Genomic DNA, 21,026 nt, shown 5'->3' with positions numbered 1-21,026 from the left:
TTTAATCCATCTCTAACAGTTACTCTATGTTTTCTCTGCGTGTTTTTTTTCCTTTTAGCTCCACAGCTGTCATCAGGTTTCCAGCCTGCTGTGGCATCCTCTGGCATGAGTAAAATGCTTCCTTCAGTTCCAAGCACAGCTGTTCGGGTTTCCTGTTCTGGCTGTAAAAAAATCCTGCAGAAGGGGCAAACGGCATACCAGAGGAAAGGCTCTACCCAGCTCTTCTGCTCCACACTGTGCCTCACTGGATACACTGTTCCAGCTTCTCGCCCACCAGCTTCTACCAAGAAAACCTGCTCAAGCTGCTCAAAGTAGGACGGGGCTTTAATTTGCTGTGGTCGTAATTTGAAACTTCTCTGCCAGTGTTGAGAGAAAAGTAAGGGGAAAGTTCAGTTTGTTAAATCTGGCAACAAACAAAACTGTAGATGGGAGTTAAGAGATGGAAAGTTGCAACACAAGTCAGACCGTTTTGGACTCAACTACATGAGGATTAGAAATTGTGACTTTTTTGGTGCCTACCCCATTCTGATTGGTATTTTCGTTGATAAAGGGGGTTATTCCACCCATCCTGCCTTCTAATTTTATTTTTTTTTAGTAGAGACTGTAAAAAACAGTTCCCTTTTCCCAGTTTCTTTTGAAAATAATGACACAGCTTGATGTATTTATAAGCCACTCCTAAGTCCAGGTGCAAAGTGGTTCACAGAATACCTATGTGAGAATTGTACTTCTTAGCCATTTTCCTAATAGGCAAAGAAAAATGAGGTCAGGTATTTAGCTCAGCAAAAAGAAAAGCTTTAAATTAAATTAATCCACCTTCTTCTAGAGAGTGTTTAGTCTGCAGAAAGGGAAAGGACAGCAAGTTGACATGAAGCCAACGTTAATTCTTTATCTGTTTTTCTTTTTATCCATAGAGACATTATAAATCCAAAGGATGTAATCACTGCCCAGTTTGACAATACAAACTTCAGTAAGGATTTTTGCAGCCAGTCTTGTCTTTCTACATATGAACTGAAAAGGAAACCTGTTGTTACTATTCACACTAACAGCATTTCAAGCAAATGCAGCATGTGCCAGAAGAATGCAGTGGTAATTGCAAACTTCTTTTTCATTTTAATTTCCTTTAGACCAGGACAACTGGTTATCTCAGAGGTGAACATACATATTCTCTCTTTGTTATATATTTTTTCTTTTCTTCCAGATTAGACACGAAGTGAATTACCAGAACGTTGTACACAAGCTCTGCAGTGATGCCTGCTTCTCCAAGTTCCGCTCAGCTAACAACTTGACTATGAACTGCTGTGAGAATTGTGGAGGATACTGCTACAGTGGCTCCGGCCAATGTCATGTGCTTCAGATAGAGGGACAGTCAAAGAAGTTCTGCAGTTCAGCATGTGTGACAGCGTACAAGCAGGTATATATTGATAGAACACTAAGAGTATGTCTTTGATTAGATGTTGAGTGTTCCAAGAAGCACCCAATTTATTAGTTGATCTTTTTGGTTACTGTCTAGGTCTAAGATAACTCCTTTTGCCATTCACTGCTTAATCTTTGCCCAGACATGTTGCACTGTTTCCCTTACCGCTGAACCGACTACCAGAGTATTCCAGTGCAGAGTATTCCAGTGTGAGAAGACACACTGGGCCCAATCAGCAGCAGTCCACTGTGATTTCTTTCAGCCTTTGAGCTCCCTGGTTGAACATTCTCTACTAAACTGTAGCATTTGAATTAAGTGGAGAGGAAACTAATAATTGGTTGATAATTATTATATTCATGTCAGTGATTTATTTCCAGGTTAATAAAGACACTTAAGTTCCAAAAGAATGACCAATTTTTGTGTTTCCACAGAAGTCAGCTAAAATTACACCTTGCACACTGTGTAAGGCTTTGAGATCGTCAGTCGAGATGATCGAGAGCGCAAATAACTTGGGAAAAACTGAACTGTTTTGCTCTGTTAACTGCTTGTCAGCATATAGAGTAAAAATGGTTACTTCTGCAGGTAAGTTTATCCTTTCACTTCTTTAAAAGCATAATTTCACGTAGCTCATGACTAAACTAATTTGCGTTGGAAGTTAAGGCTGATAGTCTTTTCTTGGAGGGTGGGAAGTGGCTTTGTTTTTTAAAGGGAGGTGCTGAGATGGGATCTTAAGGACTTTGGACTATAGATAAACCTAACAGTGATGGTACAGCCATTTCAGCTTTGTTCTTAGAGAGTTTAAACATGGCAATAAACCTTAATCTATTTTCTTCTCTTGCAAATGCAGCTGGTATGTTTGCCAGCTAGACAAATCCACTCCTGTGAACGTATGCCGTATCCTTGCTGTGACTGTTCAGCTCCTTGTTCTGCAGGCTGATCAGCTTAACTACCTCTGCCTAATGTTGCATTGAGCTAGGCAAACACGTTCTCAGCTGTTTTTCTTGTAAAATGGAAAAATGCTTACTGACATCCTAGGGATACTGGGAGATTAATTAAAGGATCTGGCAAGCAACAGGCACTGCGGCTGCAGTGTAGAAACTTCATCTTGAGCTTCTGTATGTACCTTGGCTTGTCATTCAGATTCTCTGTTCTTGTATGCACAGTGCAAAATTATCTGCAATACAACCTGAGGTTGCATCAATCACTTTTCCTTCTCTGTTTCACCCTCAGGTGTTCAAGTTCAGTGCAACAGCTGTAAAACCTCATCACACCCTCAGTATCATTTGGCTATGTCTGATGGGAGCATACGCAATTTTTGCAGCTACAGCTGTGTAGCAGCTTTTCAGGTATGACATTTAGGATTTCTTCTTAGCTGAATTAGCAGACTAATGAATTGATGGTGGAAATATCTTGAATGTTGGGTGAAATCTGTAATATTGCAAAATGAGCTCTATTCCTCAATGTGCTTTCCTGCAGAATCTGTTCAACAAGCCTGCAGGAACAAACTCCTCGGTGGTACCTCTGTCACAAGGTCAAGTCATTGTAAGCATTCCCTCGGGGGCAATGGTATCTGCAGGTGGAACCACCTCGACTGTGTCCCCCAGCTCCATGAGCAGTTCAGCTGCAGCTGGTCTACAGAGGCTGGCTGCCCAGTCCCAGCAAGCCACTTTTGCTCACCCTGTTGTAAAACTCAGGTGTCAGCAGTGTAACAGATTGTTTACAACCAAACCTGAACTGCTTGACTACAAGGTAATGAAAATTAGGGCTTTTCAAGCTCATATTTCTTAACAGAAAGCCAAGAAATTGTATATGCAATGGCCTGTCAGTACTGCTCTGTCGCTTACTGTGACCTGCTATGAAGGAATTTGGAACTGATCTTGGTATCATGTAATGATTATTAAAATGAATACTGATACTAGCTCTTTGATCTTAAAACCAGGAAAAACTCTGAAAAAACCCCAAACCCTATGATTGCCTGCCTAGGCAAGCACATTCCTGATTCTTGATCGCAGAGATGATCCTTTTAATGCAAGGACGGAGCATGTTGTTGAAGGCTTTCTGCAGAAAATTGTGCTGTATTTGTTATAAAGCTAAATGAGGAGGCTTATTTGCTGTCCGTTGTTGATTTCCAAGGGCATGATTATGCTTCTGAGCTTTTATTAACGATTAAAATGTATGATTTGGAATGTGAAACATTGAAACATTAAACCCAAAACATTCTGGCTGTGGTGCAGGGTAAAATGTTCCAGTTCTGTGGGAAGACCTGCTGTGATGAATATAAGAAGAAGAGCAGTGTAATGGCAATGTGTGAATACTGCAAAATTGTGAAGATTATCAAGGAGACAGTGCGATTCTCAGGCGTAGACAAAGTGTTCTGTAGTGAAGGTAAGGAAGGGCAGCACTGTGTCTCACACAAATCAAGTCAGAAGTGTTTTGTCTTAAAATTACTGGTGATAAGAGAAACCTAATCTTTTTAGCTTAGAAAACTGTGAATGTTTTACATTTAGAAACACAGAACTTTGTCCACACTATATGTTTTAATCTTTCAACATTATTACAGACATAACTAAACACAAGAGCTGAGCAAATGTCATTTTGATATTAAAGGATGTTTTTTGGTTTTTTGCTATTTTCTCTTCTTTTAGGTTGTAAACTGCTCTATAAACATGACTTGGCTAAGCGCTGGGGAAGCCACTGTAAAATGTGCAGTTACTGTTTACAGGCTTCCCCTAAACTGGTCCAGAATCTCTTTGGGGGAAAAATGGAGGAATTTTGCTCTGAGGAGTGCATGTCTAAATTCACAGTTTTGTTTTACCAGGTAAGCAATATTCTCACATAGCAACCTCTAGAATAGCAGTGTGTTAGTAAAAGAACATTTGTACATCAGGAACTATGTGAACTACCTGTAGTTGAGTTCTGTGTCCTTGGGAATATGTTGTATGTATGTGAGAGATGAATAAATCCTTTTAAACTTTTGAGGACCAGTTTTCTATGTAGAGAAAACCTAATATAGGTTGTGGGAAGATAGGTACTGAATGTTATGTTGCTGTATGTTACCCTGCAAAAATGATGCACCTTGACAGATTTCTTCACGCTGTATTTGCTGAGCAGGGTGCAAAGAGGTTTTTGTACACTTTGTTGCTATTCACAGGTGTGTTTAATTTCTCCCTCACTTTTTTTTCCTAGATGGCAAAGTGTGATGGTTGTAAGAGACAAGGTAAACTCAGTGAGTCCATGAAATGGCATGGGGAAATCAAGCATTTTTGCAATCTGCTTTGTATTCTGTTGTTCTGTAAGCAGCAAATTGCTTCTGACCCTCCACCCCCGAACAACACAGGTAAAACAGGCTGAGGATACTATTGTCTTTTGGTGTGCATGATAGTGATATGGAAATGTATTTGGAAATTGGATTCAGTGAACTTTTTAGGATGTATCTTACTGGGGGGTTGAGAAGAAACCAAAGCGCTTGATTTTCAGACACTTCATAAAACACAGTTTATGGGTAAAATGTACTGAAACCTGTTGAAGACGTTAACTACCTCCTTGTCTCCTGTACTTGACACCACATAGCCAAATATGGTAGAATGTTAATGTTCATTTGACAAAAAAACATCAAGTGGTGAAATCAGTAGACTTAATAGTCGTAAATACAGATTTCCATCTTTGCACTTTAAATAGCCGGTTCTGTCTAGTCGGTAGGCATATGAGGAGTTACCACTTCTGTGTCAGTAAGTGTTGATTCTTGAAGTACCAATGCCAAGACTAATTGTGCAATAGCTGTTTGCTTGCTCATTTTTTTAGCAGATGGAATGGGAAGGGGGGTGGGAATGAAGCCCACAGGAATAGGAACTGTGAGTTTCTGTAGGGAATGAAATGCAAAGGGAAGAAAGGAAGAAAGGCCCATAAAGACAGGAAGAGGAAGCGAAACAAAGGGCAGAAATAGCACTGATCCTAAAGAGGGGCATAATCTCCCACTGAGTGATGGTGACTGCAACAGTAAGGTACCCAACAAGCAATAAAGAATATTAACTGAAAGTTTATAGTGTGTACCAGGCCATATTCAACTCCTCAGCTTTGTGCGTATCTGCTGCTTACGTTAGTGGGAGCTGTTTTCCCTGAATAAGAGTAAAATATATAAGTAACTTTATACTTCCAAGCCATAACTATATAACGTGACATTCCTGATCTTGTCAGTACATTTGGCCGTTACTAAGGAGAGCAAGATGCCTTGCTTCTGCAGAAGTGGGCCTGCAGCCTCAGCTGGGGCAAGTGCAAAACTGGTCTGCAGGCATCTCTCTGTCCTGGGGACTTCCAGGGTGATGGATTGCCTCAGAACAGTATTGTTGGATGAAATGTGGTGATTCGTGGTGATGTGTTAATGAATGGTGCTTTCAAATGGAAAGTACCTAAGAATTCCTGTGAAAGGCTCCTGAAATTCACCTCATTCATTATTTGTGAGGATCTCAGCTGTCTCCTGTACTACTTATGTTCTGTACCAAGCACAGTGAGGCGTTCAGTCCTCTTATCTCCTAAGTGCTCCTCTAATACTCATAATATTAGAAAGAGAAAGCCACTTTTCATCCTATGGCGATCTTCTGAAATGTTCCAGTGACTGGAGAACAGCTGAAGTTTGCTTGTGGAACCAGCTCCTATTTACACTGAAACGCTGCAGTTTGGCACCTACATTCCTTTCTCATGCAGCAGGCTTTTTCATTTGGAGATAAATCTGGAGGGTGGGTGTTGTTTCAGAAATGCTCTTTTATGAATTATTGCTTATTTTAGTTTTCTAATGCACATTCTGTCCAGCAAACCTTTCTATGGCACCAGCTTCCTCATCAGGCCCTCCTTCTTTGAGAAAGGACTCAACTCCTGTCATAGCACATGTGGTGTCCCTTGCAAGCACCCCTGCTGCCCAGCCTACAGTTAACTCCAACAACGTTTTACAGGGTAAGACTGCTGCACATGCCTGTATTTTTAAGTCTCTACTCTTGAACATCGATATTTGCTCAGGGATCTTTTCCAGCTGAGGACAGGAGCCACTTCTTCATTCTGCTTCGCATCAGTGCAGATGGTTAAAGTTTTGTCTTTCCTTATCTAAATAATGACTTACATTTATGTACATACACCAGGGAATGAGGTTTAGTGGGAGTTCTTTTTCTTGACCTTGGCAGAGTATGGGTTATGGTCCTTGATGTACACAGGCTATTGTATGGCTTTTTTCCTTCACAGGTGCAGTCCCTACTGTGACAGCAAAAATAATAGGAGATGTAAGTTTTACGAGAGCCTCTTTTTCTCACTTTTGTCCAGATTGTATCAATAACAAGTAAAGTATCCAAGAAATTTGCACTGACATTTTGTAACTGCTTTTCCTGGTTGTGATTGGAATTTAAAAGGCATTCAGCTTGCAGGTGTGCTTTTGAAATAATGGATAGAACTTGTACAGTATAAAAGTCTTTCTGTGTCCACTGACAGCCTGGTTAGAAGTTTTAAGACAAAGCTTGTCAAATTGTAGCTCTTGAGATGCCTGTAGTTCTCAAGCAATTCATGTGTGGCTTCTGTACTCGAGGCCACCTTCAGTGCCCAGAAATGGGATGTGATGTCAAGAGGAATAACATAGGAGGAGGGGGACCAACATAGGCTGCTGGGGCTTGAAATACATCATTAGCAAGCTGGGTTTGCAATGGTTTTTAGATGATCATTTTTATCACCAAGGGGAGTTTTAGATTGCTCAGTCTCCCATAGTAGAGAGCAAATACAAATCTTGCGATATCCATCAAACCAATATTGACTCTGTCCTCGTGTATTTTTCCACACAGGCCAGTACTCAGACAGATGCCCTAAAGCTGCCATCATCACAACCACCTCGGCTTCTCAAAAACAAAGCATTGTTGTGCAAGCCAATCACACAGACTAAGGCCACCTCATGCAAACCCCATACACAAAACAAAGAATGCCAGACAGGTATGTTTCTAATCTCCTACCTGTTCTATAGAAGTCTGTGTTGCAGTTGAGAGAGCAATGCATGATTTATGTAACAGAGAGAGAGTATTTAAAACTGTATTTTAAAACCTTAAATAGTTTTCAGTTTATTGTATGGTATTTTCCAAGTAGTAGTTACAAGACATTTCCTATTCATTGAAATCCATGAAGCTTCATGTGTGATGAATCTTACGCACACTCTGGAGTGTACCCGGTGGTCATATCTTTAAGCAATTCTTGTTTTGTTCTATTTTTGGTATAACAGAAGAAGTTGTTCAACCCCAGATCATTGTGGTACCTGTTCCTGTGCCAGTGTTTGTGCCAGTGCCCCTTCACCTCTACACTCAGTACACACCAGTTCCACTTGGGATGCCAGTACCTGTAAGTTATACTTCAGTGCACTAGAGAAGTTGTTACAGTCTTGTTCCTGAACAGGATACAGCAGTATCATTGGGTTTTGAGACTAGTCATGCAAGTGGTATTTGAAGTCCTTGAAACCATTTTCTTTCCTTATCACATCGCATTTGATTGATCATCATTATACAAAACTACCAGTTTGTAGGGTTATTGCAGAAATTGAAACAAGTTGTCCAGTCTGGAATGATTTTAAAGTTAAATCCAGTAGTCCTAAAATATATATAAGATTAAATGAGAGGAACTTCCTTGTGTATTTGCTGTTTCCCTTCACCCCCAAACATGCTATCTAATCAGTCTATCAATCTAATATTTTCCACGTGTTCCATAGGTACCAGTTCCCATGCTCTTCCCAACTACCCTGGATAATGCTGATAAGATCATTGAAACTATTCAGGATATCAAGGAAAAGATTCCTACAAACCCATTTGAAGCAGACCTCCTTCAGATGGCAGAAATGATTGCAGAAGATGAGGAGAAAGAAAAAACACACTCTCATGGTGGTATGTGGTGTTTTTAAAAAGGAAAGTCAATGCAGTAAGATGAAGATCCTCTCTCCATGGAAAACAGCTAGAGAAGTAGATGTAGGGCCTGTCTTGGCTGCTTCCCAAGTGTGCATGCCAAGTTAAATGGTCCTGTTGTCTTCCTAACATTTATTTTCCACAGTGAAAGTGCTCATGCAGGTAAAGTGCCAGTCTAGACAGGACTGTAATGCCTATGCCATGTCTTAACAATTTTGATTACTTTTCTAAAATGAGGAGGCCTTCTGGGAATTCAGCTGAACTGTATTTGGAGGTAATTTTGCCTCTGTGTACAATATTTGTTCTTTGTCTTGAAAACGTATTTTCTTTTAAGATTAATTTACTCTTCCTCCATAGCTCCCATTGCAGGTGCTGGATATAGTTGCACCGTCCTGAAGCTTTTGTAATTTCACAAAGGTTTATCAGTCAACATTCAGTAGAGTGAGACTTCTATTGACAGTAACAGATTGCTAGAGGTAGTATCATCATCATGCATTAGGAGGAGTCAAAATCAACAAGACAAAGCATCTGCTTTACAGGAATATTTTCCTATTAGGCTTCTTATGGTGGATTCTTGGAGGGTGATACAGGTTAGACTGTGTTGGACAGTGGTTATCCCATTTAATAAATGTGGAACAAGCTGAAAAGAAATAAATGAAATATCTTGTCTAAAATGACTCAAATAACAAACACGGAGGGATGGAAATGTTTGGAAAAGAAAGTATGGGTTAGTTCTGCATTCCTGTTTCTCCCATAACAGCATGACCAAGGTAGAAAGCTGTTAGGAGAACTGTAGTGGAGAAGAGGACACATCACATGTGTTAGTGTTATGACCTAATACATAGATTTTTGGTGTTCAGGGTATTTTATATTAGTTGTGTAAGCTGTCAGTCATTTGTAATACAGATTTTCTTCTTTTTCTAAAGGATCTCAGACATCTGAGCATGAGCTCTTCCTGGACCCCAAGATATTTGAGAAAGGTCAGTTAGATTTTTTTTGTAAATGGATTTTGATCCTGCAGTATCTTTTCTTACAAACTCCTCTTTTTGTCTGCCCTTACCGATGGTATATCTGATCATTGTCATTACAGACCAAGGTAGCACTTACAGTGGAGATCTAGAATCAGAAGCAGTGTCCACTCCGCACAGCTGGGAGGATGAGTTGAATCACTATGCCTTACGATCAAATGCCCTGCCAGAACCAGATCCAGAACTGAAGCAGTTCTCCAAAGGTGATGTGGAACAGGACTTGGAGGCTGATTTTCCATCAGGTCAGTATAACGTGAATAAAAATGCATTGTTGTTTAAAAGTACACAGATTTTCTGAGTAAGCATTGTACCAGCATCCTGCTTCTGAAGGATATGAGTTTTCATGTAGTAAAACTGGATATTTAAAGCTGCAGTAATATATCAGCCCTGCCAAAAATTACTGGATTTAAAATACTACTGATGTCTTTAAAGATAGTGTTCTACAGAACCTCTGACAGGAGTAGCAGGTAGCCTTGCTTGACTTCTTTGAATTTATCCCTTCTGTGTCCCTAGATATAATCCTAGAATGGTTTGGTTGGAAGGGACCTTAAAGCTCATCCAGCTCCAACCCCCTGCCATGCGCAGGGACACCTTCCACTAGAGCAGGTTGCTCCAAGCCCCTGTGTCCGACCTGGCCTTGAACACTGCCAGGGATGGGGCAGCCACAGCTTCTCTGGGCACCCTGTGCCAGCGCCTCAGCACCCTCACAGGGAAGAGCTTCTGCCTAAGAGCTCATCTCAGTCTCCCCACTGGCAGGTTAAATACAATCTGAGTGTTGCATGAGAATGTTAGCCTGAATGGGTACACCCACTGAGGAGACCTTTTCCCTCTTCTGTGAATTTACTTTATTTACGCAGAAGGTACATGGATTATGTGGCTGTTCAAAGGTAAATCACTATTTGAACATACAGGTGTGATTGTCAACTGTAAGGTACTCCATAGTATCTAAGTGACACTTCTACCTGGGCTGTTAAATCGTACAATTAAACTTTTAATGGTGTTGATTTGACTTCAGACTCATTTGACCCTCTCAGTAAAGGACTGGGTTTGCATTCGCGTTCACGAGCAAGACGGAGACATAGAGATGGCTTCCCACAGCCAAAAAGACGGGTAAGAAAGTACTTCTGGAACACAAGTTCCTTCCATTTGAAGTAATATCGTCATGTGTATGCTTATTCTCAGAAGTAAATAAATACTGCTCCAGGGTGACAATGGGAATTCGATTTAACTATGCTGTATATTTTTTCTTGTTCTGCTATATAAGATTTTCCCCCTCCCCACAGCTAGGTAGAATACGTGCTCTTTTTAGTGCAGAACATTTTTTTATATGTTTCAAAAAATGCCAAAAGTGATGCCTTTTAAGTACAGTCATAACCTACAGGAAAGACTCAATTTTTGCTTGTGTAGCTAGAGCAGAATAGATTTCTATGCATATTTATCACAGTGAGAATTGTATTTTATTGCACCTTTTCTGTCAAACGTGGTTAATATTTGTCCACATAGTAAAAATACATACATACCCATTCAGATTCTGTCATCAGTAGGATTTTGTTATCCTGTCAGCATAACAGCCTTTTATATGAGATCAAGTTAAGCATCCATAGACAAAGCGCTTACTAAATGTTGATTTGTTCTGGCCTTTGCCTGTAGGGTCGGAAGAAGTCTGTAGTTTCTGTAGAGCCCCGGAATCTGATGCAGGGCTCCTACGCAGGATGCTCTGTTTCTGGGATGACCCTAAAGTATATGTATGGGGTAAATGCCTGGAAAAACTGGGTCCAATGGAAAAATGCACAGGAGGAACAAGGGGACCTGAAGTTTTCAGGTAAATTCTCTCTCCGTGGAAACAAATACTTAGCTGAAGAGCACTTCGCACAGAATGTTGCTCAAATAACAATTGGGATTAGGTATTACTGAGCTTTAAAGTATCCATGGGTGGAGGAAAGATCTTACGGAATACTGTTGTATGTCTTCTCATGCACTTAAAAAATATGGCTATTACATTCTTAATTGATCTGTTATCTATTGTAACAGGCTCTAAAATACCAGATTCCTTTTCAGTATTAGAAATGTTACTCTTTTAACCTCCATGTTCATTTGAATGTAGTAATTCTTCAGTTGTAGAAGAGCTGCTCTAGGCAGCTGCAGAGCTTTAGTCAGTTATTATCAGGCCATAATTCTAAGTTGACAACACCAACTTGGCCCCATCATTTTCCTCTGTAGTTAACACATTCACAAAGTATTTGTTTGTCAGCAGAATGGTTTGCTGTAAGAAAATTGTGTGCTGCAACATGAAAAACAGCTTGTTTCTGGGGTTTACAACTGGAAAGAAACTTTCCAAAGTCCACCTCGTCTGTGCTGCAACCTGGCTGAAACTAACAGGTTTTTTAAAAGGGACAACTTGTTCCTTGCGTCTCACGAGGGCGATAGATGATAATGGCAATATAAATGTCACTTTGGTTTTTCTTTCTAATTATGAATTATTTTCTTTTTCCTTACACGAGCCAGCAGTCCTGGGACTTGGCAGTGTCCAACGCCTCTATTCCCAGTCTCAAATCTGTCTTACGTGTTTGCCCTGAGAGTTTTGTGGGCACATTTTCAGACTCAAGCAGAGAATTTCAGTGAGGAATATAATCGAGCTTCTTGAGGATGGTGGGGAAGAGAGCAAACCGTATTAAATACTTGCTGCAGTGTGTAGGACTGACTGTGACAGGGCTTACATAAGAAAGATCCCAAAGGGAAAGATTCTAGTTAGAACGAGATCTGCTTTTTCCTCTTACATGGAATTTGTGTTGTCATTACATGAGAACAGCTGGGTTTTGTTTCCCATAAGAACGGTAATCACATGAGTTACTGTGTTTTTGTCTTGTGGCTAAGGAAACAAATAATTACAGTCAGTTCCAGGAAACTGTCCATCACAGCCCCTCCCAGAAAGGTTCCCTTGTTAGTCCCAAGCAGGCACTTGTGTAAGTTGTGGAGTGCCCAAACCTGGTAATTTCCTTGCAGATCCTTTGATCAGTTCCCTGGTTGCTCTGCTTCTCTTGCCAAATCCCACACGTCCCATTAAATTCTTCATTCTATCTCCCTGCACTTAACTCATGTCCAAAACTACTAGGAAATACTCAAGGTCTTGCTCTCACTCAGGATTCCCCTGAGTCCAGCTATGGAGGTGAAACCTATTTATTAACCCTCTGCTGCCAGCCTCAGGTGCATGCAGTCATTGCCAACGCTACGTCTTTGGGTTCAGCACACTGCCGAACTTCAGCTTTAAATACCTGCAGGCTTGTTACTCACTTGCAGTGCACTCACTGGTTGCACATGCAGGTGGTTTGGCTTTTATCGGCCAAATCCTCATTAAATTGTTAACCAACAGATAGGAAATAGTTCACAAGTTTACTCATACAGGGTACAAGGTAGAAGATTTAATACTTCTGCCTACAAGAAATAATAAGGAATGTGTGAAGATTTAACCTGTTGGATTAAGTTAATTTTTCTAACAACTTTCTTGGCCACAGTTCGCCCTGTGAAGCTCAAGGAGGACATTCTCTCATGCACTTTTGCTGAGCTGAGTTTTGGCTTGTGCCAGTTTATTCAAGAGGTGCGGAGACCAAATGGAGAAAAGTATGATCCTGACAGCATCTTATATTTGTGCCTTGGAATTCAGCAGGTAACTCAGACAATTAGGGTATTGCTGGGAACGTACAGAACTTGCCCTGGTTATTTGTGCTTTATATTCGTAGTCCCATGTAGCTGCTTGTTTTTTGTAGAGGAGGCAAGAATGTATCATTTTTGTGCTTTATTCTTGTCTTAATCCCACATTGGACTAATCTGTCTGGACCATTTTATGATCAAAATGAACAGGCTTCTTCTATACTAGGGAGGAACGTGGCATGGAGGGCAAGGTGTTTCTACCTAGGCACAAATCTTCAGGCTTGGTACCTTTTTGATCGTTTTTCATGTATAGGAAAGATTTGCTCCTCAGAAATACTTGCTTTATCATGGAACGTTAGATCTCAAAGAGTTGCTCTTTAACATGCAAGGAAAAAGTTACTCAGCAAAGACTGAGCTCCTTCAGTGGCCAGACAGGTACCTGCTGTGTTGGCAAAATAAAGAAAAAATGCAATGGGAGTAAGTGCACTGAAATTAATGAATGCTGAAAGTCATCAGCTGAGTCCTTACTACCTGCCTTGAAACAGTTGCAGGACAAACCTAGTATAATATTAACATCTGTTTAAAACTCAATATTCAGTATTTTTCTATTAGTGGCTTTTTTGGTTTTAGAATAGCCTGCTTGTTCCTTTCCTTGAACACTCATTCGGAAATGAGAACTCAAAAGCTACTTCTGCTGTAAAACCTCTCATTTGACTGGGCATTAATAAGGTCTGGGAGGATCAGCAATGTTTTTGTGTTCCGGTTTTGATGTATTTCTTGATACAAACTCCTGACTTGTAGAAAACTTCTTTTAAATGCTGCCTGACAAGAGTTTAAGGGACTTTGTCTTGATGCTGTAAGCTGAGCTCTTTCAGCAGCCTGGCTCTGGGCCTATGTCTGTTGTCAGGAGGTGGTAGCACGTGAAGTTCTTTTCAACACATAAATACTCAGTAACTCTTCTGTGTTTTCTAGACAGACTTTTTTCAAGAGTATTTAACAGAGGGTGATGATTTTTCAGAAAAGAGCTCGAGAGCTTGGAATATTAACAATAATTCTTGCTTAGATCTCTCATTTCATACTGGGGAGGTCCCTGTCCCTGCAGAAAGTTTGAGTTGATATCTCACTGAAGACTTCAGCAAAGATTTTTGGACCATGAGACGTTGGGACATAAGAAAGGAAAAGACTCTGATGTCCTGTATCTTCTCTGCAATGTTATATATAATCGCAAACTGTATGTCTTCCTTTTTTTCTCTTGTAGTACCTGTTTGAGAATGGTAGAATAGATAACATTTTTACCGAGCCCTATTCCAGGTTTATGATTGAACTTACAAAACTTTTGAAAATCTGGGAACCTACAATTCTTCCAAATGGTAGGACAATTATTTTGTTTTGTGTAGCTGCATGACAAAGCCTTATGATAAACTAATATTTTCTCAGTGCCATGGAGCAGCATTCACTCTAGTGTCCTCTTTGTCCACCATGTACTTGTTTGTGGTAGACTAGCATCATGGATTTCATGCCTGTCTCTACCAGTTATGGATTACACTTACATGTATCTCTGCCTTTGATTAATCTCTCAACTCCATTCAAAGAAAAGCTTCCATTCTGGTAGTCAACATGCTCGTTCTTCTCTTCCCTCAAGTTTTATGGTCCATGCAGTTTATCAAGTTGGACACCAGCTGTGTTAGTATGTAAGATCTTTTTTCAGAGTACCAGTGAAACTTGAGTGATGTTGACAATTCTATACATGTATCCATTTAGAAAATTAACTTTTTCTTTAGTACAGAAATAATCCAGTTACTCATAGAGTGCTGCATACAGTGCTGGGGCTTGGGTTTTTTTCACTACAAATGTCTTTTAACCCCCCCATATGTCCTTTTCCTAACTGACTTATGATAATCACAATGGCCTATTTGTATATAAAGATGGTACAATTTAAACTCATGCTCCACATCTTAGGAATTACACATTTTTGTGGTTGGCTGACTGTGGTTTAATACAGTGAAAGTAGAACTTAGTAAGATTCTGCTGGTGTCTGCAGTCTTCCTTTATAGCCTTATCTCCATTCTTCAGGTGCTGGAAGATCATTCTGTTCACAACTTGGTTCTCCGTGCTCCCTCTTATGTTTGTGGATGCAGTGGTCTTGGGTTTATCGGTATTAAAATTGTTTATGATAGGTCTGAATTTGATCTGATACGCAGTTCATTAAGGTAGAAGATTAGCTGAAAGAGGACTTACATGCATCTCTGGCAAAATCTGCCTCCTCAATTGACTCATTTCTGCCTTCCCACCCTGCTCGTGTATGATGTTTCCATTGCTTTGGGAAAAAGTCTGAAAATCTTCTAGATTAGACACAGCCTGTAGAAGCTGTTCATTTGAAACTGAATGTAGGGGCAGCCTAAAACTGCATAAATAACACTCTTCTTTTTTCTTTGCCCACTGTTTCTAGGTTATATGTTCTCGAGAATTGAAGAGGAACACTTGTGGGAATGTAAACAGCTGGGTGCATATTCCCCTATTGTTTTATTGAACACGCTTCTGTTCTTCAACACCAAATACTTCCAGTTAAAGAATGTCAGTGAGCACCTGAAACTGTCCTTTGCCCATGTTATGAGGCGCACCCGAACTCTGAAGTATAATACTAAGATGACATATTTACGGTTTTTCCCACCCTTTCAAAAACAAGAGGTAGAATCAGGTGAGTGCTTTCTGATCACCTCTGGTTTGGCAATTATATTTGCATGGTCTGCTCCTTTTTTTTTAAGGTGCTGTTTTTCTCTGAACTTCTGTGGTGCCCTTTTTGTGTATCCAGATAAATTATCTGTAGGCAAAAGGAAACGCAGTGAAGATGAGGAGATTCCAGCAGCAGTGGAAATGGCTGAAAATACGGATAATCCCCTGCGATGTCCAGTCCGACTTTATGAATTTTACTTATCAAAATGGTAAGTGGCAGAACCTGATTTTTGATCTGTGTATAGATTAGAACAGGCGTTTGGGCAAAGATCCCACTCAGAACTTTTGTGCCTGTGCTGTGGGTTCCTCTCTGCAGTTACTGGTCTCTCAGTGTGAATGGAATCATGGTGATAGCACTTCCAGCATCAGCACTGCTGTTAGACTCAGCAGTGTTTGTTTTAAGTATTTGTTACTGGTGTTGAGACAAGAGTAGAGAGGGGTGTGTTCTTTAAATGCTTCTTTACACATCCACTGGGTATAAACGTAAATGGAGGGCCTTACTACAGTGACCATGGCATTCTTACATCCTTTAGTTCCCATACAGGATCCTTCTTTTGAGAAGATTCTAACTAGTATCCTGCCATCATGTGAAAGAGGGTAGGAAAAGTGTGAATTAGGTAAAACTGCTGATTGATAGCTTTTACCTGCTGAAATGTGAGATTAACTTGTATTTAGAAGTTAGAAAGAAGACTTTATGGCAAGGACATAGATAGGAATCGCCTGCTTCTATATAAACTTCCAATAGATCATTGAGCAGGTGGAGTATGATGTTCTTCTCTTTTCAAAGAAAATACACATGAAAAATGAAGCAGCATCTCATTAGTGTCAGCGAAAATTCAAATAAATCACCATCAAAAATGCACCTACTGAGCTTACTACCGATAGTTCCATTACTTAGGAAAGATGTGCATAGCATCTGTCTCGACTCTTTGCCTCCCTCTTCTTACCTCCCTTGGCTTCACTTGCTTATCATTAGAAACTTTTAGCAGTCCTTGGACTGAGAAAACATTGTCATGCTCCTCCTCATATATTACAGCTGAGCCCCTGCAGTGGTGCAAGCAGCAGTAAAAATTCACTTTGCTGTTTTAATGTGAATATTTCAAAGCCAGGCAGAAGGGATCCTTGCTCTAGAGGGTTTTGTGTCTTCCTACCAGAGCCTGAAAGCTGCCTCAGAGCCAGTCTTTCAAGCAGATGGGCTTACCGTTCCTCACCATGAGCGGGCCAGCTAGGATTTAGTTTTACTAGCTCTTGAACATTCCCTGTGCCGAACTGCACAGCAGTTCTGGCAAATTAGAACCCCTTTCGTTCAGAGATTGACTGTCAAATGCATCTATCAATCATATCAAGATGCTAGTACCATTAATTGGATGATACTGTCATTGAAGAAGCACATCTGTAAAGGAGTCTCTGTAATTGTCTTTGTTTCTAATGCTGAGTGGCCTGGAAACAAGTTAACTGTTCCCTACATAGAAGGGGGGAAGCCAAGTCAGTAACAAGGAGATTTTAATTAGGCTGTTCCGATTAGTGTCATCATCTCAGTGTAACTTTCATTTTCTTTTCTGTCTCTCCTTCACGTTTTTGTGAGTAGGACTGTTGATGCTGCCTTTCGATAATGTGCTCATGCTTTCTTTATGTTGACAGTTCTGAAAGTGTGAAGCAGAGAAGTGATGTATTTTACCTTCAACCTGAGCGCTCCTGTGTACCCAATAGCCCCATGTGGTATTCCACATTGCCAATAGACCCAGGAACCTTGGACATCATGTTAACACGTATTCTTATGGTGAGGGAGGTACACGAAGAACTTGCCAAAGTCAGATCAGAGGACTCTGATATTGAGTTATCAGACTAACTGAGGTGGGGTATTTTCCTTTGACTACACATCAGAAGCACCAAACTGTGAATACGTCCAGCCTTTGGAAAATGTGTATCAAAAAAGCCAAGATAATGTCACCTACAGGCATATTTTGAATCACAGTGGATGTACAAACTGGAACTGGAAGGAAGCAAGCTGTGTAAGCTGCAAAACCCAACGTCCTGTGGCACTGCTAAGTCCTCTGAACAAATTCCAGATGAACTAACCTATTTGAGTGGTGCATAAATCCTTCATCTGTTTAGGATTTAAAACAGTTGTGAGATATTTTAAAGGAAAATGGTTGTGTGAAACCTACCATAACAATATTGGGCATGGAGAGCTAGACTGTGGCTCACGTGACTTCTCAGCCCAGTGGCTGGCAGTCCTTGCTGCCAAAGAACGCGTGGAGCTCCTAGAGCTCTTCACAAGGCCAGGAGAGGAAGTGATGGTGCTCAGGCAGCCACCTTCCATCATAAATACACCTACACCTGCTTTTATAGTTGTTTTTGTTTGGAAACTGGGATCAAGTGGTAGGAAGGCAGAAGCCACTGGCTGTCTAAATGGACAACTGTCTGGCTGCTGTTAAATGGGTCACACGATGCCAGAATCTAGCTCTCGGTCCAGGCCAATTCCAACTCTTAGCTCTGTTTGGTCTTCGACGTGGAAGAGGTGCTGTAGGTCCAACTTCAGAGCGATCATGTTACGGGATGAACATTTCTGGGGTATGTACAGGAGAGTGACTGTCCTGGGGTATGTGCAGACATCCCTTCCCTAGCCCAGTAGCTCTGCAGTCTGTTGATATAATCTAGCAAATACTGTGGTGCGCGGAAATTGTTTTTCCCTTAAGGCAGCTTTCCTTTCTCCTCTTTCCCTACTCCAATGGTTTTGGTTATTTTATAAGGCAAATCTGGAGGGCCTTGTCATTTCAAATGGAAGATACACTCACTCTTTCTCTTTCCACCTTTGCAACGCGTGCAGCGTTGTGCAAAGGCTGCAGTATTACTTTTGACAACTGAACTGTGGTAGAAAATTACTGTGTTTTTTTCCCACCCCACCCAAAGAGATTTAGTCATAGTGTTGGAAATCAAATGACATCTTTTTAAGGCTTGGCTGTTACTGCGTCTTTTGGAAGAGAAAAGCTCCCACGTTGTGTTTGGAGGACAGGACATTATCAGATACTGTCTGTAGCTCCCCTTTTCTCAAGCTATAGATATGTGTTTCTGGTGACCACTGGTCACAAATTCACTGGAAACCCAAACTATTTTTAAAGAGGAGAATTGTATGGTTTTCATGTAGCTCTGGTCAGTTACCCATCTGTAACAGGGGTCTGATATTCGATCTTGTCACTAAAATTTCAAGAGATGAAAATCAACAGCCTTGAATTCTGTTTCCTTTTTTGTTTGTTTTTTTTTTTTTGTTGTTGTTTTTTTGTTTGTGTTTTTTTTTTTTTTTTTTTGTTTGGTTTTGTTTGGTTTTTTGATTATTTTTTTAGCAGTAACAAAAGTAATTTAACAAAAAATAAAATCAGAAAGTAGTCTATTGACGTCGTGTACTCGGTAGTCCTGTCCCTGCCTGTAACAGATTTCACTGATGTATTTTTTAATACAGAAAACTATGTGAAAAGTAAACCTGCCCCTGATTCTGTCTGATCAAAGCCCATCTGTGTCTGTCATTTCTGATCAAAGACGCTGCTTTCTCCATGTCCTGGCCTAGCGGTCCATAATACATACCCTGCCAGTGAACTACCCAGGCTCTTGGAGCTCAGGGATGCTCCTGCAGACTCATACCTTGTTCCATGAACACTAACCTGTCCCTCCCCAAAGTTAAATAGCGAAATAGCAGGCACAGTATTTTGGATTGGAATGGTTGATAGAACATTTCAGGGAAAACAAAATCATTCTGGAAGGATTAGTCTGCATGTCTGTAGGGGACTGAAGAAGTCTGAGCTGTGTCTGTTGCACACGAACCTTGGCAGTAGGAGAGGGAAGGGATCTGGGAATTCTGTGCTTCTTGGGCATCCCTTTGGCTGATTTCTCACTCCCTCCTTCCCTGACATCCCTCCCCTCCAGGGAATAAGCAAGGGAGCAGTTAGGATAAGCTGTCTGGGGGAGGCAGGCTTTGGTTGGGTTGAGATTGCCTAAAAAACAATACCACATCTGAGTTTTCACTTACTAGACATTAACAGAAATACTCCCATAAAGTAGTATATTTGTATCTTATGAGAAATTGCTCATTTTCTTCCTCTGAAGTCCCTCGCTCTTTCTTCTCTGTGAACACTTTCACGTACATTATTTTTTTCCAGGTACTTGGAATGAGACGTTTGCCTTTCAGGCTCTCTCAGCAAGAAAAGATAAATCACTTTTAAGCTTGACTGGCTGAAAGCAAAGTTGCTAGCTGCTCTTACTTCATGGCTCCGAGCTGAGAAGGGGTTCAGTTCAGTTCAGTTCAGTGATACAATTAGCAGAAGAAGTAGTTTCAGTTTTCATTTCCCTGGTCAGATACCTTCTGCTTGGAGGCCCTTTGGCCACAGTGTTTGTTGCCCGGGGTGTGCTTGGGCTATTTTTGCCTCTTGAGGAATTGCTGGTCAGCCTGGCTGGAGTTCACACTGATTTACAAGCTGGATTACCTTGAAGGATTAACATTATTAATAGATTTTTGCACACAAAATCAAAAGTTCTGAGCACTTAAGTTGTTCATAATCGATAGATCCCAATCATTTGCTGACCATGCAACAACATTTATTATTTGAAATATTTTTTTAAGGAACAAATCAAGCTGTAGTCTCAGGGTGGACAGAGGAACAGGAAAGAAGAATTGAAGAGGATGCTTCCTGCTAACAGGGTTTCTATCTCTGTGCTGTCCCACTGCAAGACACATGTTTAACCCCTTCATGGCACAGCTCTGCAGCCTGGTTTGGGAGCCTGGCAGCGAGCGTATCATGTTACTCCTTACCACGCGTGTTCTCAGTGCTGGCTCTTTGGATTTTTGCAGAGATCTCTGTTTAAAGTGCTTCTGGAATGTGGCTGTTACCTTTCCAACCCTAACTATTCAATGATTCTATTCTATGATTCTATGACCTGGCACTTCTCCCTGCGAGGGGTGCTCACTGCAAACCTGCTGCTCTCTCCTGGCTTTGGTTGACTAAAGAAGGAAACAGCGCGTGCTGAACACCGCAGAATTAAGTGCAAATTGAATTATCTTACAAATTATTCTGCCAAGCACTGTCTAAAAGAAAGCCCTGGATTTCTCTGGCAGTCAGCTCCAGCCAGCTCCTCAGAGGCTTGAAATGAAACAGCAGCAAAGGCTCATTTCACGTTTCCCCAGGGTGTGCTCCTGCAGCGGGGAGGCTCCACCGGTGCTGGTTTAGTGCCAGGGGCACAGAAGGGACTCTGAATGTGCAATAAAGTCTTCAGGTTTTGGTAACAATCTCAGTAACT

The 21,026-nt window shown here is 40.9% G+C and overlaps 1 protein-coding gene across 9 annotated transcripts in view; it reads left to right on the top strand.

Annotated features, from left to right (window-relative positions):
• Positions 1-17,587, top strand: part of LOC308228756 (zinc finger MYM-type protein 4) — a 34,988-nt gene extending 17,401 nt beyond the window's left edge. For 6 of the 9 annotated variants that reach the window (XM_080632305.1, XM_080632302.1, XM_080632304.1 and 3 more), the window contains 23 exons: positions 59-311; positions 912-1,086; positions 1,199-1,411; positions 1,846-1,996; positions 2,645-2,760; positions 2,891-3,163; positions 3,649-3,799; positions 4,060-4,232; positions 4,601-4,751; positions 6,221-6,361; positions 6,644-6,681; positions 7,231-7,375; positions 7,659-7,774; positions 8,139-8,310; positions 9,255-9,308; positions 9,419-9,598; positions 10,372-10,466; positions 11,007-11,178; positions 12,869-13,020; positions 14,263-14,374; positions 15,454-15,702; positions 15,817-15,946; positions 17,379-17,587. In XM_080632305.1, the coding sequence (XP_080488431.1) occupies positions 59-311; positions 912-1,086; positions 1,199-1,411; positions 1,846-1,996; positions 2,645-2,760; positions 2,891-3,163; positions 3,649-3,799; positions 4,060-4,232; positions 4,601-4,751; positions 6,221-6,361; positions 6,644-6,681; positions 7,231-7,375; positions 7,659-7,774; positions 8,139-8,310; positions 9,255-9,308; positions 9,419-9,598; positions 10,372-10,466; positions 11,007-11,178; positions 12,869-13,020; positions 14,263-14,374; positions 15,454-15,702; positions 15,817-15,946; positions 17,379-17,586 (3,620 nt within the window). In that variant the 3' untranslated portion in view covers position 17,587. Of the gene's footprint in view, positions 1-58; positions 312-911; positions 1,087-1,198; positions 1,412-1,845; positions 1,997-2,644; positions 2,761-2,890; positions 3,164-3,648; positions 3,800-4,059; positions 4,233-4,600; positions 4,752-6,220; positions 6,362-6,643; positions 6,682-7,230; positions 7,376-7,658; positions 7,775-8,138; positions 8,311-9,254; positions 9,309-9,418; positions 9,599-10,371; positions 10,467-11,006; positions 11,179-12,868; positions 13,021-14,067; positions 14,236-14,262; positions 14,375-15,453; positions 15,703-15,816; positions 15,947-17,378 lie in introns of those variants that run through there. The other 3 variants (XM_080632303.1, XR_013958253.1, XM_080632306.1) reach the window with 3 other exon arrangements.
• Positions 17,588-21,026: the final 3,439 nt, after the last annotated feature.

The sequence above is a fragment of the Psittacula echo genome, assembly GCF_963264785.1.
Source record: "Psittacula echo genome assembly, chromosome: 21".
Taxonomy (NCBI): domain Eukaryota; kingdom Metazoa; phylum Chordata; class Aves; order Psittaciformes; family Psittacidae; genus Psittacula; species Psittacula echo.
The sequence above is the reverse complement of the archived record's forward strand: the minus strand, read 5'-3'. Positions and strand labels throughout refer to the sequence as shown.